We start from the raw sequence: 14587 nt of genomic DNA on the forward strand, positions 1-14587 counted from the left end.
TGTTGATACTTCAGATATCAATTATTCGGATGTTTATTGTTATACAGACAAAGTTTCATGTTTCTACTCCATGTCCCACATTGGTTTCTGTGCCAATATATGTATGGTGTTTTTCAGTCTGTTTCATAAATAGGCATCGTTTTGAGATCTAAGGAGACTAGCTAGCTCTTGGATATTTTTAGGTTAGAGAGAACTTTTAAGGTACTTTGAGATTTTTATAACATATGAACCTTGTTACTTATTAAAATTTGTGAAAAAAATGCCTAAATTCTTGAAAAATGCCATTTTCGCCAAATTTTTAAATTGCCCTGTACCACAGAGAAATGGGTATATTCATTCCAAATTTTTTTTTCCTGCTCTATTGTTAAGGTGTTTGAACCCTTCAGATCACTTGTAAGTCTATATCATCAGTCAGTTCCCAGTATTATCTTCCTAAATCAAGCCTTTCTACCTAACATATCAATTTCCGAGTGGAAAAATAGGGATTTAAATATTTTATAACTTAGCAAATAGCAATCATATGATGTTAAAACTTTGCAAGTAATCTATTCTTATGTTGGGATAGTTAAAAAAAAAGTTTGGAGATGATCAGAGGAGGTCATGCAACAAAATTTCCTCAGATTTGTTGAAATGAGATGGAATGACTCAGATAAAGGCTTATTAAGCAAGTGTAAGGTAAAGGGATCCAGTGGGAAACTAACCTGGCAATAGCCAGATTAATAGTTGTGTAGTATTTAATAGTACTCCACAATATCAATCTGGGACCGCTCCATGTAAATCCGTTCGGAGGAAAGAGGCACGGATTGGACAATGCAACAGTATGTCCCGCCTCTGACAGGTTTGTTTTTAGCCAATCGCGGGATCTTCACAACGAGCGGAGCCAATTGGTAGATTAAACTCTTACCAAAACCCGTAGGTAAAAAAGCACAAACATCTTTACCATCCAGAAATGCGCAAAGCGCCTCTCGTTGTTCTTCCTTCAAAGAAGGGATAGGAGATTCAGCTAAAACTGACATAATAGCAGCATCTACACGATCGTTGTCCTCCGTTGCCATGTTTGTTTTGATCTACTGGCGCTTGGTGTCGTCTTCACACCTGGATATCCCGCCCCACACACGAATACTGCTGGGTGATTGGCCCGTGCCAACTTGGTTCTGTACGAACAGTGAATGTGGGAGCGGAGCAAGATGGTTTCTTGAGAGATTTGTGAACCCACAAATATCGCGAGAAATCAACTTGCTGGCAAGGTTAGTGGGAAACAGCTGCAGGTCTGCTATAATAAAGGCCTTTCAAACCAAACCCTCCTCATCCTTCTCCTGCTGTTGGAGCACATTCAGCCAGAAACTCTCATCTTTAATAAAGCTTTCAGGAAGGATATATGGATCCCTTCCCAAAGTAGGTCACAAACTTCTTCCTGTTAGCTTCTCACATCAGGAGGACATTAGTGTTTTAATGTGTCTGAGTACGCAAAAATAATTTCTTCAGGCTAGCAGTGAGATCATTTACATGTACGGACGGTGATCCTCTTAACCTTCATCGATGTTCAGAATCAGCATTCAACACAAGTCACAGGCTTGAGTGCTTTTACACGTTTCAGCACATATTCTGCTCCAAAGTTTAAAAAGTTTGGTGCCAAATTACCTAACACACTTTGTCCTACATTTGTAAATCAATTACAAACTGAATTATCAATGAATGAATGTTGATGTGTCTCACCCATAATGAAGGTAATCCAGATTTGGACAAAACATTATGGTGGGTACCACTGTCACGACCGAATATTAAGATATTCGGGCCCAGCTGTAGCTATTAGGTCGTGGTATACAGTCATCTTCACCACTGCCAGTGAAACTCTGTTCATGGATTGGATAATGGATTACTGTTAGTTGTGCATTCACATGATCTCATTCCATTCTAATAAAAATACTTTTGAGTAACATTAGTTAATCTGATGCTAATTGCTAACTTACCATTAGATGAGTTGACCACCCGTGCAGCTACTGTAGACAGTGTAATGTGGTGGGGTCATACAACACTTTTACAGAGTGTTCCGAGAGCGCCCGCGGGATCGCGGATTACTGCTCATCTGTCCGCGGATTGCTCTCCCACAACCTATACGTGGATCCAAACTTTAAGCCGTATCACTGCTGAAGTCTAATCACTTGGTCCTTGTGTCATTTCTGACCGACCTTGAAAACTTGATTCAAATCCCTGAGTCTGTTTTGAGTGATGTGGGTAACAAGGAAATGATTCACACATGCTGATCGTCACATAACTCCACCGTGGCTCTCAGCGGTGAGACCGAGACGCCCCGTCTGCCCCAGTTGTCCGACCATGGAGCGCGTTGCCCGGGCTACTTTATTTCTAGTGCAGGCTACTGATACTTCTGGGGAACACTCTGCATTTATCCATGACCTAAACATTCCTATGAAAATAACAGTGGTCAAACAATAGAACGACAAACAAAACAGGGACTATATCTGGCTTGTTCACAAACTTCCTCTTCCTCCCTTACTCTGACATCATTTAGTGGTCGCCATATCGCCCCAGCTACAGCGCATAAAGAACCAAAATCTAACTGTTACATCAAATAAGATTACACTGAACATTGTTTGAAGTATTTGGCGTAATGTAAACAGACAAGCCAGAAAAAAAAAATAACAGTCTGTGTGTGTTATAACGTACAGCCAATCAAATGCTTGTTTTTGTCGCTGTGTCTTTGTCTTCAAAGCAGATGGACAGAGAGCTACACGGACAGGCCAAAGGCTTTATGTACCTCAGCCGTGTTGTTGTCATGTTAATGTGATCTGTGTTAATTTCTGCTTCTGACCAGGTTAGTCAGGAAAAAGCTCATGTATGTCAGACAGAGAAACCCTGGAGGGCTGCAGTTGTGAAATGCTGCTTTCTCTCTAATAATAAAAATAATTTTCTGCAATCTATGCAGCAGGTTAATATAATGCTATGGGTAGATTTAAGTGAAGAATAGAAAACCTGTTGGAAACGGTTTGTCAGCCGGACCAAGAATTATTTTCCTCGTTCAGGTGATCCAAAGGTTCTTCTGCAGGTGTTTACAGTGACTCTGTAGTTCAGGTGGAGCTTTTTCTTTGATAGCACACTAATTCAAACCAGGAGCAGCATTTCATATTCAGACAGTATGTGCACATTTTAACATGTTACATGCATGCAGCTGAGATACCGTTTGACGTCCGGTGGGAAACGTATCGTCATTCTACCAGAGTTTGTTCATACCTTACAGCAGCAGTAAATCAGTGACAGGTGCACCAGAAAAAGGAATGGAGGGGAACGTCAGTAAAAGAGAGTAAATCTGTTTTTCTTCCACTCTGCCTGCCCTACTGCTCAGTTAAACAGGTGTCAGAGTTTGTACTAGTTCATCTCATTTTAAAGCTCCACGTTTACAGCTTACCTGTGTATCCTGTGTTCCTCTGGTGTAAACAGCAGTTCTATCGCTGCTATTTACACCCTTTGATTATCCTATTAGTGTCTATTTTTAGTAGCTAGTAATACATCAGAATGATTCAGGTTTGGGTTTGGGCCTACTCTTAGCTGAAACTCTTTCAGAGCCCTAAAGGAAGAAAAACAATGAAGTGATTTGGTTTCTTTAAACTCTGAATGACTTTCAGCAGCTGAATTTCTCTCCTGACCCTGACAGTGTTGTATCCCTCACTGTGATGTTAGGAACTTAATGTCTGCTGTTGGAGGAGGAGGTCCAGCCCTCCAGAGGGGTAGATTAAATCCTCCTGCCCCGACTCCAGACCATCAGACCCTGACCCCTCAGATTGCCTCATCTTTATCACTGTTTATGGCTCCACTGATTTCAGACCTTCCTTATCCCCTATCTGCATCCACCCACCTGCTGCTCTGCTTAGCGTCTTTATTTTAAATCTTGACTGGTCGCTCTACTGTTGGTCTCCTGCTGAAAAATATTCTCTTTGTGTGCTATTTACTGTACAAGGAAAAATGCAAACTGAAAAGTCATTGGACTTAAACACAGAGGATTTATATGCTGATATGCATCACTTGTTTCAGTTCCACGAGGAATTTAAGTAGAGTTAGCCCTGGAGTAAACAGCAGGTTTCTTGAATTCTTAAACAAGCAGCGAACAAGAATTAATTCATTTGCTATTCAACAATCCAAAGTTTTGGGCCTCCACAGTACTTTATTCATGTCTTCACAGCTGTTAATAATTCTCATAAACTAGTTGATGGCGGCCTTGTTCACTGTAGTTAACCTCCTAGTTTCACCTGTTAACGTTCTCCTGGTTTCAGTGCCATAAAAGTGTGGATTTGCACAGAAACTGAAGCCTCTTTCAGACATGGAACATTCTTAACCTTATCAGTTTGTAGAAGTGTTGGCATTTAACAAAAGTGAACAGCTTGAAGAAAGCTCCTGTTAACATCTTGTGGGGGAAAAAAACTCAGATTTATACAGTATTGGTGACTATCATTGATCTTTAAGCTGTGTCTGTGTTTATTGCAGTAAGACTTTATTATCATGGACACAGTTCATTTTGTAACCTAACAGATTTGAAATTGTCAAGCAAAGTGTGTGTTAAAGGTGTGTTGGGATTAGTGTGAGGTGCTATCTGGGATGTTTTTATAAGAATATCGGTGCAGAAATGTCTAAAAATCCTTCCATAAATGACTTCACACAGCTTGAAGTACCGCTGCTTTGTCTATCCATGACTGCAAGGCTTCAGTTCAGTCTTGGGGCGTGTTAAAAATCATACAGAAGTCTTTTGCTCTGTGTCCACTGGATGTGTTTTTCCTACATGTAAATGCACTGCATCTGAAAATCACTAGGTAGGCGAATACGTGAGGCCAGTAGCCGGCATTCAACTCCAGCCGACCTTCTTCTCCGACTACCCAGCACCTGATTGGACAAAGGACTCAGTGGGGGGTGGGGGGGGGGGTGCTCCTGGACCAACATAGTGGTCACAAACTTTCTCTTTGATTACAAAAACAGTTCAGAGAAAAGTATTTCTGAAAGTATCTGAGGCGAGAAATAATCTGTTCAGTAACTGAATCTGTCCTGGTTTTACTTCACCGACGGCTAGTTTAGATGTTTGAACGAAGTTTTGCAATGAGTTGGATCTGCACACGCTGCATCAAATTTGCAGAAAGTAAAAGTCGAGTCTACTTTATGCTCTGGGGAGACGCACCAGATCACAGCTGGAATCTGGACCAGCATGCATTACGATGTGTTTCACCGAGACAGTGAATGGGATGCGGGAAACTGCCAGATCTGGTGGACATGTACCTGAAGTAGGTACCATTTAAGCCCCTGATGGCAACTTAGCATCTCGGCTGAATGAATGCACACCCTGCTCACATTTCCGTTAAAGTCACGCCAACAATCTTACTAGAAGGTGAAATACAAAAAAGAATGAACCGATTTCATCACGCAATATTTTAATAAGGAAAAGCAACAGAAAACTGCAGCAAAGTCACAAGTATTCTACTCACAATCAATCTTTATTTGATGTTTGAGGCCATCGAAAAGCAGCAGCGGTAAACTCAGTGGATCATGATGTGCTGATACACGTCTGGGAGGAATTCTCTGATCCATTGATGCTGTAGGTGGAGGCCACATTGAATGCTTGTAAGACAGGAAAATCTTTCTGCATGGAGTTTGCATGTTCTCCCTGTGCATGCGTGGGTTTTCTCCGGGTACTCCGGCTTCCTCCCACAGTCCAAAAATATGCTGAGGTTCATTGGTTACTCTAAATTGCCCGTAGGTGTGAATGTGAGTGTGATTGTGTGTCTGTATATGTAGCCCTGCGACAGAGTGGCGACCTGTCCAGGGTGTCCTGAGTCAGCTGGGATAGGCTCCAGCACCCCCACAACCCTAGTGAGGATAAAGCGGTGTATAGAGAATGGATGGATGGACGATGTGACTGATCTATGTTAAACGTAATAAAGCTGTGCAGTTTCATGAACTTTACAGAACTATATTTATGGAATTGGTGCAGGCCTGAGCAGGATTTTAACATCTGAACCATCCATAGTTTATGTCACATGCTAATACCAGGTGTTCAGGTTTACCACCGTATTATAAACCCTGGAGTACGCTGTACTTGATGATATCTGCTGTAACTGGTGAAACAGAAGACAAACTGTGTGATGTAGGACTCCTGTCTGGAGTTTCATGCTAATTTGTTTGTATCTGTGCTTTAAAGAATGAATATTTAACACAGCAGGGAGTGAAATCACCCGCTGAGCTCCCAGCTACATGGGACAAAGTAAATCAGCTTGTTTTCTGGACAAAGGATCTGGATGATTAGCTTTGCTAGATAGATGTGTGCTACACCCAAGGATGATCCACTGCATTTGTTCGGTTAGTTGTAGGCCAAGGATTTAATGAGCTTAATTATTGAGAGGTTTTTCTGTACAGACCTTTATTCTGTCTTGTTCATCCCATAGTTGCTCTTAAAATGCCCTGCAGATATATTCCTGTTAGATTAATTGTTATTTATGTTGCAATTTATAAAAGTATTACAGTTTTATAAGCTTATGTAATCAGCCAAAAAACCCACTACTATTTTTATTTATTTAATTAGATTTAAAATATTCCTTTGTTTCCATTCTAACTTAGTGTAACTTGGCTATTTAAAGGATTATTTGGAGGTAGAAATAGCTGACAGACTTCACAAAATAAATAAAAACAGACAGTGCTGTATGCCACTGCTGTTTTTATTGAAAAGTGATTAATTTTTAAAGTCATTTTCGTCATCATAGGTGTAATGAGTACTTTCAGCCTTTAGCTCAAGATTAGTTCCACACTGAGAGACTTTTTCAAATCATTGAAATAAAAACAGCTGCTCTGTTTTAGTAACAGAACCATCAGAGAAAAGGTGGGAGTGAACATCCCTACGATATAACACTGGTTTGTTATCTTTTATCATCGTTCCCAACATTTAAGGTCAGTGCAGATACACTGAGAACACAAGTAGAGTGTGTTGTGATTGGACACACACGTGTGTGTGTCTTGCTATCATTGTGGGGACATACCATTGACTCCCATTCATATCTAACCCCTAACCTTTACCCTAAAGCCTAACCTTAACCAAACCCTAACCTAACCAAAACAATGCCTAACCCTAAAGAAACGTTTTTGCACTTTTACTTTTTTCAGTAACAACAACATGGCCAAGAAAACACTGTTTAAACTTGTGGGGACCCAAATGAGGTCCTCACAAGTGACATAGTTTTCGGTTTTCCTACAGTTGTGGGGACATTTGGTCCCCACAATATAGCAAAAACATGGGCACACACACACACTCCCTTCCCCCAGCAATGGAATTCTGTTCCCAGGGCTGCCTGGCATTCCTTACTGCTGCATCATGGGATCTCGTGTGTGTGTGTGTGTGTGTGTGTGTGTGTGTGTGTGTGTGTGTGTGTGTGTGTGTGTGTGTGTGTGTGTGTGTGTGTGTGTGTGTGTGTGTGTGTGTGTGTGTGTGTGTGTGTGTGTGTGTGTGTGTGTGTGTGTGTGTGTGTGTGTGTGTGTGTGTGTCCGTCCGTGTGTCCACTCCTGCTGGTAAGAGATATCCTATCAAACATGTTGTTATTGTGGCAGTGCTAGATAAGGCATCCATCCATCTCTTACCTTGTTTATTTTTACCTCTGTCTCTCTCTGTTCGTCTCTACCTCGCTCACCCTCTCTCTCGTCCCTCCCTCCATTTTCTCCTCCCTCCTACCACCTCACTACATCGTCCTGGGGACCACCCAGCTGCTGACAAAGCCGTTGTCATGGTTACGTGTGGCGAGTGGGGGGCTGTCATGATGATGTTGTCTCAACTACTGAAGAGAGACAGAGATAGAAGCATGCTGCATCTACCGTGTTCCTCCTCCTTCTGATAGTACAACAACACCCCACACAGTTTCTAAACCTCTGCTTTCATTTTATTTACATCAGAAGCTGGTACACCATCAGCTGTGTTCCTCTGATTTCAACATTTCTCATTAGCTGTGTCCTTTTTGGGGGTTTGCATCATTATTCATAGACTGTGACAGTTTGTATTTTCCGATTTGTGTTTTCATGTTAACATTTCTGATTTACTTGAAAATATTTATAGACTCGCAATTTATTAAAACAAACACATTAGAACAGGTGTGTCCAGCATGAGGAGCGTGGTCCTCCAGAGGGTCCAATCTGGCCCTCAATGTGGAAAAAATCCAGAGAAGACATTAATTGCAGATTGTAAATTAGTAAAACTATAAATTTAAAATCATTTCTAGACCATGACAAGTTTTTTAGATCATAAAGTAAAATACTAGATTGTTCTGTTGTCATTTTGTGTCTCATTTTTGTAATATTTTGTCTTGTTTTTGTTGTTTTATGACTTTTGTTGTCTCATGCTTTTGTCATTTTTTCTCGTTTTTGTCGTTTTGTGTTTGGTTTTTGTCCTGCTTGTGTCGTTTGCGGGGGTGAAAGTAGTTTTAAATTCTTGCTGGAACTATTACCAAAACCCTCATCTTGCTTTAACTTCATCCATTTTAAAATAGCAATGTCAAAACACAAATGAAACTGAAACTCATCTCCAGTGCCCCTGTCTTTTCTTTTAAACAAAGAGGTTATTTTCCTCTGCATTTTTACTTTGACAAAAAATCTTGACCGTTTTCATGCTTCTCTCCGTTTTGTCCGTCGATGATAACCGTTGTAAATCCTGTTGAAAGTTTTTCAGCCAATCTCAAGAACATGTGGAATTTCAGGTGTAATTTACTGCTCGCCCCGTCCCGGCGCAAGCAGCGCTTATTGACGTCTATTGACTAGTGGTGGAAAATGTCCCAGTGCAATAAATCAAGCGCACCTATTTGCTATTGGTTGCTACTGGCCATAACAATCCCTGTGTTATGGAAGTAGACACGCATGCGCACTCATGTACTGCTGAGTGAACTCCAGTCGATAGCAGGCAGCTGGGCGGCGTACCCATAGCTTCTGGTAGAAGAGCGGCGTACTGCCACCAGATCTTTTGCCGGTACGCAGTTCCGGACCGTTCCGGCTTACTTTACCCCTGGTTGTTTGTCCATGTTTTGTTGCTTTGTAATTTATTTTTATCAAATTTTTTATCTCTTATTTTGTTTCTCGCCTTTGTCGTTTTGTCTCATTTTTGTAATATTGTGTCTTGTTTCTGTTATTTTTTGTCTGACTTTTGTCGTTTGTTTCTATTTTTGTCGTTTTCTTTCCTTTTTGCCTCCCTTGTGTTTTTGTCTTATTTTTTTGTCACTTTGTGCTTAACTTTGTTCATTGTTTTGTGTGTTGTTTTTGTCTCGCTTGTGTTGTTTATGTAATTTTTTGTCTCATTTTGACCACTTTTTGTTGCTTTGTAACTTTTTATTTAATTTTTAATCTACTTGTGTCTCATTTTTGTAATCTTTTGTCTTGTTTTTGTTGTTTTTTTTGTCTCTTTGTGTCTGACTTTTGTCGCTTTGATCATAAAGTAAAATCCTCTGCGGTTCAGGTCCAGATGACTAAATGTTGTGTTCCTTTGTAGACACTCTGTGATCTGGAAGTTGTAATGTTTAAATGATAAATTGAGGCTGAATGTTGTTGAAACTGAATTCATTTTTCTTCATACATTTCAGGTTGTTCATGATGTTTTGTAAAAATATAATTCCTTAAATGTGAACATTTTCAGAATGTTTTTATTTTTTTTGCACTAAAGCAAAGGAACCATTAGGAGTTGTGGTTATTTATGGGTTATTATGCTGTGATTTTACTGGTCGGTGGAGGTCAAACTGGGCTGACTGTGGAACCTGAACTAAACTAGACATGCGGATGTTCAGATCACATGATTAATGGTGCAAACAAACAGCAGTACATATGTGTAGTTTTTTGCAGTACACTCTCTACGCACTACTGCAGGTAAAATTTGTTTAGGAAAACACAAACAGATAGACTGTTATACATTTAAAAAAGCCCCCGACTGTTTTTTCTGAGTGGTAAAAGAACCTGAATAGTAAATTTACTCTTCAGACCCTCCCCTGGAACTGTTTATTACATTTCCTAGACTGACTTCCTGGTTCAGTTTTGACCTGTTGTGCTTCCCGTAGTTCTGTAGACACAGGTGCAGTCACTGTTTTTGATCCAAATAAAGTGGTTCAGATAAGCAGGTTAAGCTTGTTTACAACCTGACTGTCTGTGGTCGGCCTTTGTGAAGAGATGACTTCAGTGTTATCAAGCCTAAACTGTAATAAAGCAGACTTAGAAGTGAGGAACAGTCAGGTATTTAGTGGTACATAGAACGCTGACTTAACCTGTCTTTGTCCAGTCAAACCACACTGTTGATCTGTTGGTAAATAAATACATGATTGCTAGGTATCCATGTGGGACCAGTGTGCTAAACTGGTGCCTGATGTTGGAGAAATGATAGGATGACACCAGTGAAGCTCATCAATGACATCATTTTTCTACTCTTATCCACAGGCGATGGTGTCATGGCTGCCCTGTTCACTGAGTTACCCTCCTAGATCTACCACTTATATAACCAGTATATAACCTACACGTCTGTGGAAGCTGCTCAAACTCGGCCCAGCGGTAGCAGGAGGGATGACGACCTCCCATCTGAACGGCCACGTCGCTGGGGAGGGAGGCGGAGGAGGAGATGAAGAGCTGAGGGGAGGACAGCAGCACCGGGAAATGGCCGTCGACTGTCCAGGAGAGCTGGGGAGTCGAACGCTGCCGGTCCGAAGATCCGCACAGCTGGAGAGAATACGACAGCACCAGGTACGTATTCACGCTCTTACTGGATTACTGGATCACTTCCCTGGATCAGACATGCATATATACACTAGAGGTTGATTTATTATTCAAATAACTGATACAGGATGTTACCTAGCAGTATCTGTAGAACTCGTGACAACTTATATCACCGTTCAGTATGGAGGCTTCTTCCTCAAAGTCAAGGTTTTAATTTTTATACCTGGAAAAAAAAAATGTGTCTTTAAATCAAAGTTAATCAAAGTTGTCAGTAACGAGCATGTGAAGGTTTTTGGTTTTACTGTGGCATTGTTGATGCATTAGATCACAGGTGTCAAACATGAGACCCGTGGGCCAAAAGTGGTCCTCCAGAGGGTCCAATCCGACCTTTAAAGTGTAAAAATCACAGAGAAGACATTAACTGCAGATTGTAAATTAGTAAAACTATAAATTTAAAATCATTTCTAGACCATGACAAGTTGTTTGGATCATAAGGTAATATACTAGATTGTTCTTTGTTCTTTTGTTGTTTTGTGTCTCATTTTTGTTGTATTTTGTCTGTTTTTGTTGTTTTTTTTCTGACTTTTGTCGTTTGTCTCATGTTTTTGTCATTTTTGTTTCTCATTTTTGGCATTTTGTGTTTTTTTGTCTCGTTTGTGTCATTTGTCTATTTTTTGTTGTTTCGTTTCTCGCTTTTGTCATTTTTGGTCGTGTTTGTGTCATTTGTCTCATTTTTGTCGTTTGTCCATTTTTTGTTGCTTTGTAACTTTTTTGTCAAATTTTGTGTCTCCTTTTGTGTTTAGTTTCGTGTCGTTTGTCTCATTTTTTGTCATTTTGTTTCTCGCTTTTGTCGATTTGTGTCTCATTTTTGTAATATTTTGTCTTGTTTTTGTTGTTGTTTGTCTGTTTTGTCTCACTTTTGTTGTTTTGACGATAGGGTGGCTAAACGTTGTGTTCCTTTGTAGACACTCTGTGATCTGGAAGTTGTAATGTGGAAATGATAAACTGAGGCTGAATGTTGATGAAACTGAACTGATTTTCCTTAAGAAATTTCAGATTCTTTTCGATGTTTTGTGAAAAGATAATTCCCTGAACGTTGACATTTTCAGAATGTATTTTTGCACTAAAACAAAGGAATCATTAGGAGTTGTGGTTAATTATTATTATAGATTGTTATGCTGTGGTTTTACTGGTCTGGTTCACTGGAGATCAAACTGGGCTGACTGTAGAACCTGAACTAAGATGAGTTTGACACCCCTGCATTAGACAGGAGATAAATGAAGCTTTGTCTCTGTTTTCCTTCAAACTACCACTGTTGGCCTTAAAAACTCTACTATTGGTTAACATCTGATCCTAACACAACCTGACGTCACAACCAGGTCTGTAAAGGTCTGTATTTAACTCCAATTCTATCACACTTTGTCCACTGCAGTATTTCTGTTTGATGCTATTTTACTCCTATTGTACTAAATTTTAGAAGGAAATATTGTATACTTTAAACTGCACTGTAGTGTATTTATTTCTTACACTATAAACTGTCCATAAATTGCCCTAAAGTTCAGATTCAGTAAAAATGACGTGCATGTTGTCCACTGTTTTGTGATGTTGACCCGGTACACAGTTGTAAACATGACAGGGAGAAAGAGAACTGATGTCTTAGATGGCACTTATAAACTTAAAAGATTATTCTTATTTTTTTTTTTTATTTAACCAGGAAAGATCCCATTGAGATTAAAAATTTCCAAAGGGAGTCCTGGCCAAGATAGGCAGCAGCAGATTAAATATTTCTTGTCTCATCTTGGCATTAAGTAAAGGATTCTTCTTCCATCACTGTGATAATTCTTGGTAAATGATATCACAAACATGTTTATCAGCTTTAAGGTTATCACAGGCTCGTAAAACCACATATATCAAGGTCTGTAACAGTAAATCAGCGCAAACAGAACTTAAGAAACATGTCAGACAGAAAGTTTGAGTTTTGTGAATGTTTCTAGATTCACAGTAATAAAGCACGAATCAGCACACCTGAAATGATCAAGTCTTATACAGCGTGTGTCACAGAGACCATAAAACGCTCCAGTACTGTAAGCTTGAAGGCTGTGACACTAAAATAACTCCTAATCTTATCTGTGATGCATTTATTTGCTTGTTTTTGTGGCAGGAGGACCTTCGGCGTCGCAGAGAGGAGGAGGGTCGGCAGCTGGATCTGAACGCCTCGCTCAGGCTCAGAAAGCTCTCCCAGAATCCCCACATCGGCATCGACAACCCCACATTCCTGCAAGACACATACATACCACAGCAGCCAGCAGCCGGCAGCCAACACGCACACGCACTGCTGGGTAAAAATACACAACACAGCCACAATCGGAGAGGGAAACCAATACAGAGGCTAAAGCTGATCAGTTTGGAAACAGGAGGGAGAGTGAAAGTAAAGAGGTGGGATGAGAGAAAGCTGGTAGGAACAGGAATGTAAGGAAGACATTCCTCAGGGAGGGAGGGACACACATGAGAGGCTCTCGAGTACGACTTAATTAAAACTTTTTGTAGGGTGGCAACTACATAATCACACAAACAGAAGCACACAGGAGGACTTTAATCTTGACTTGGAAATGAGAAGCAGTCTCCCACAGACTTTAAGGATTCAAGGATATTTATTGTCATTGCATTTCTGCAACAAAACTTTGTTGGCACTTCCAAAAAACAAAAACAATGTAGTATAAGAAACAGCTGTATAAAACAAGTATATATATATATATATATATATATATAGAAACAAGTATTTGTGATAGTGCAATGTCTGCTTTAACCCTCATGTCGTCCTGTGGGTTAAATTGACCCCTTTTAAAGTTTGAAAATGTAGAGAAAAAAATATAGAAATATATTTTCACAGTGAAACTTCTGATGTCCAAATTTTTAACATTTTTGGGAAATCTTTGAATATTTTTTGGTGGAAAAAAAGAAATGTTGGAAATGTTTCTTAAGAACATTCAGATAAAAATCAACCAAAATGCAGCAAATCTCACTGGATTTTGGTTGATTTTTATGTGAATGTTCATAAGAAAATATTAGAAGTTTTACTGATGTTTGGAATTACTTTAGATATTTTTAGGATTTTTTGGAAGATTTTTATTCATATTTGCAAGAATTTTCTTGCCACGTTTGGGGGATTTAAAAAAAAAAAAAAAAAACTTTTAAGGGAAACTCCAAAGGAATTATTGGAATTTTCTTCCTGAAGGTTTTGCAAATTTTCAGAAATTTGGGGATTTTTTGCAGAATTTTTGGATTTTTTTCAGTCAAGGAAACTATATTTTTGGTGCCTGTATAAATGAAGACAGCAGGAGGGTTAACATGTCTGATTCAAGTAAAATGTTCAGTTTGAATAGGTTGAATTGGACTTAATCTGGAGGCCAGGACAAACAGCAATACATCCTTTTCTACAGACTCAGGTCTTGTATTTAGTTTGTGAAAGTTTATTGATCTGTATTTCTTTCAGAGTTGGAGGAGTTGCTGCTGTCGCTGAAGCAGGTCCGGGGCTGCCTGTCGGACCAGCAGAGTCAGAATGACATAGAACTGGTTCTTGCACTGCTAAACAAGGTAATATAGGAGGAATTAGAGGGAAAAGGCCTCGGGTCAGCATGTAATTGTTTTATTTTTCAAGACTTTCTGATCTCTGAGGTAGAAACAGGGCAGCATCGTCACCACTGTCTGAGCAGGAGCTTCCATGACATCCCGTAATATTCCCATGGCTAGAATGAGTAAGAGGAGAGGAGGCTGCAGGCCGTCATTAGACAGTTCAGTTATTTTTGAATTGAAGCTACTGCTCCTTTGATACAGCTTTAAAATAAAGTTGGATGTTTTATTTTCAAGTTAA

The 14587-nt window shown here is 39.7% G+C and overlaps 1 protein-coding gene across 2 annotated transcripts in view; it reads left to right on the forward strand.

The window, feature by feature from the left end:
• The window catches only part of pals1a (protein associated with LIN7 1, MAGUK p55 family member a), a 38451-nt gene that overhangs the window by 10332 nt on the left and 13532 nt on the right, over nt 1-14587 (forward strand). For both annotated transcript variants that reach the window (XM_022192519.2, XM_022192518.2), the window contains 3 exons: nt 10444-10743; nt 12878-13055; nt 14210-14310. In XM_022192519.2, coding sequence (XP_022048211.1) covers nt 10567-10743; nt 12878-13055; nt 14210-14310 — 456 coding nt within the window. In that variant the 5' untranslated portion in view covers nt 10444-10566. The remainder of the gene's footprint in view (nt 1-10443; nt 10744-12877; nt 13056-14209; nt 14311-14587) is intronic.

The sequence above is a fragment of the Acanthochromis polyacanthus genome, chromosome 1 (genome assembly GCF_021347895.1).
Source record: "Acanthochromis polyacanthus isolate Apoly-LR-REF ecotype Palm Island chromosome 1, KAUST_Apoly_ChrSc, whole genome shotgun sequence".
Taxonomy (NCBI): domain Eukaryota; kingdom Metazoa; phylum Chordata; class Actinopteri; family Pomacentridae; genus Acanthochromis; species Acanthochromis polyacanthus.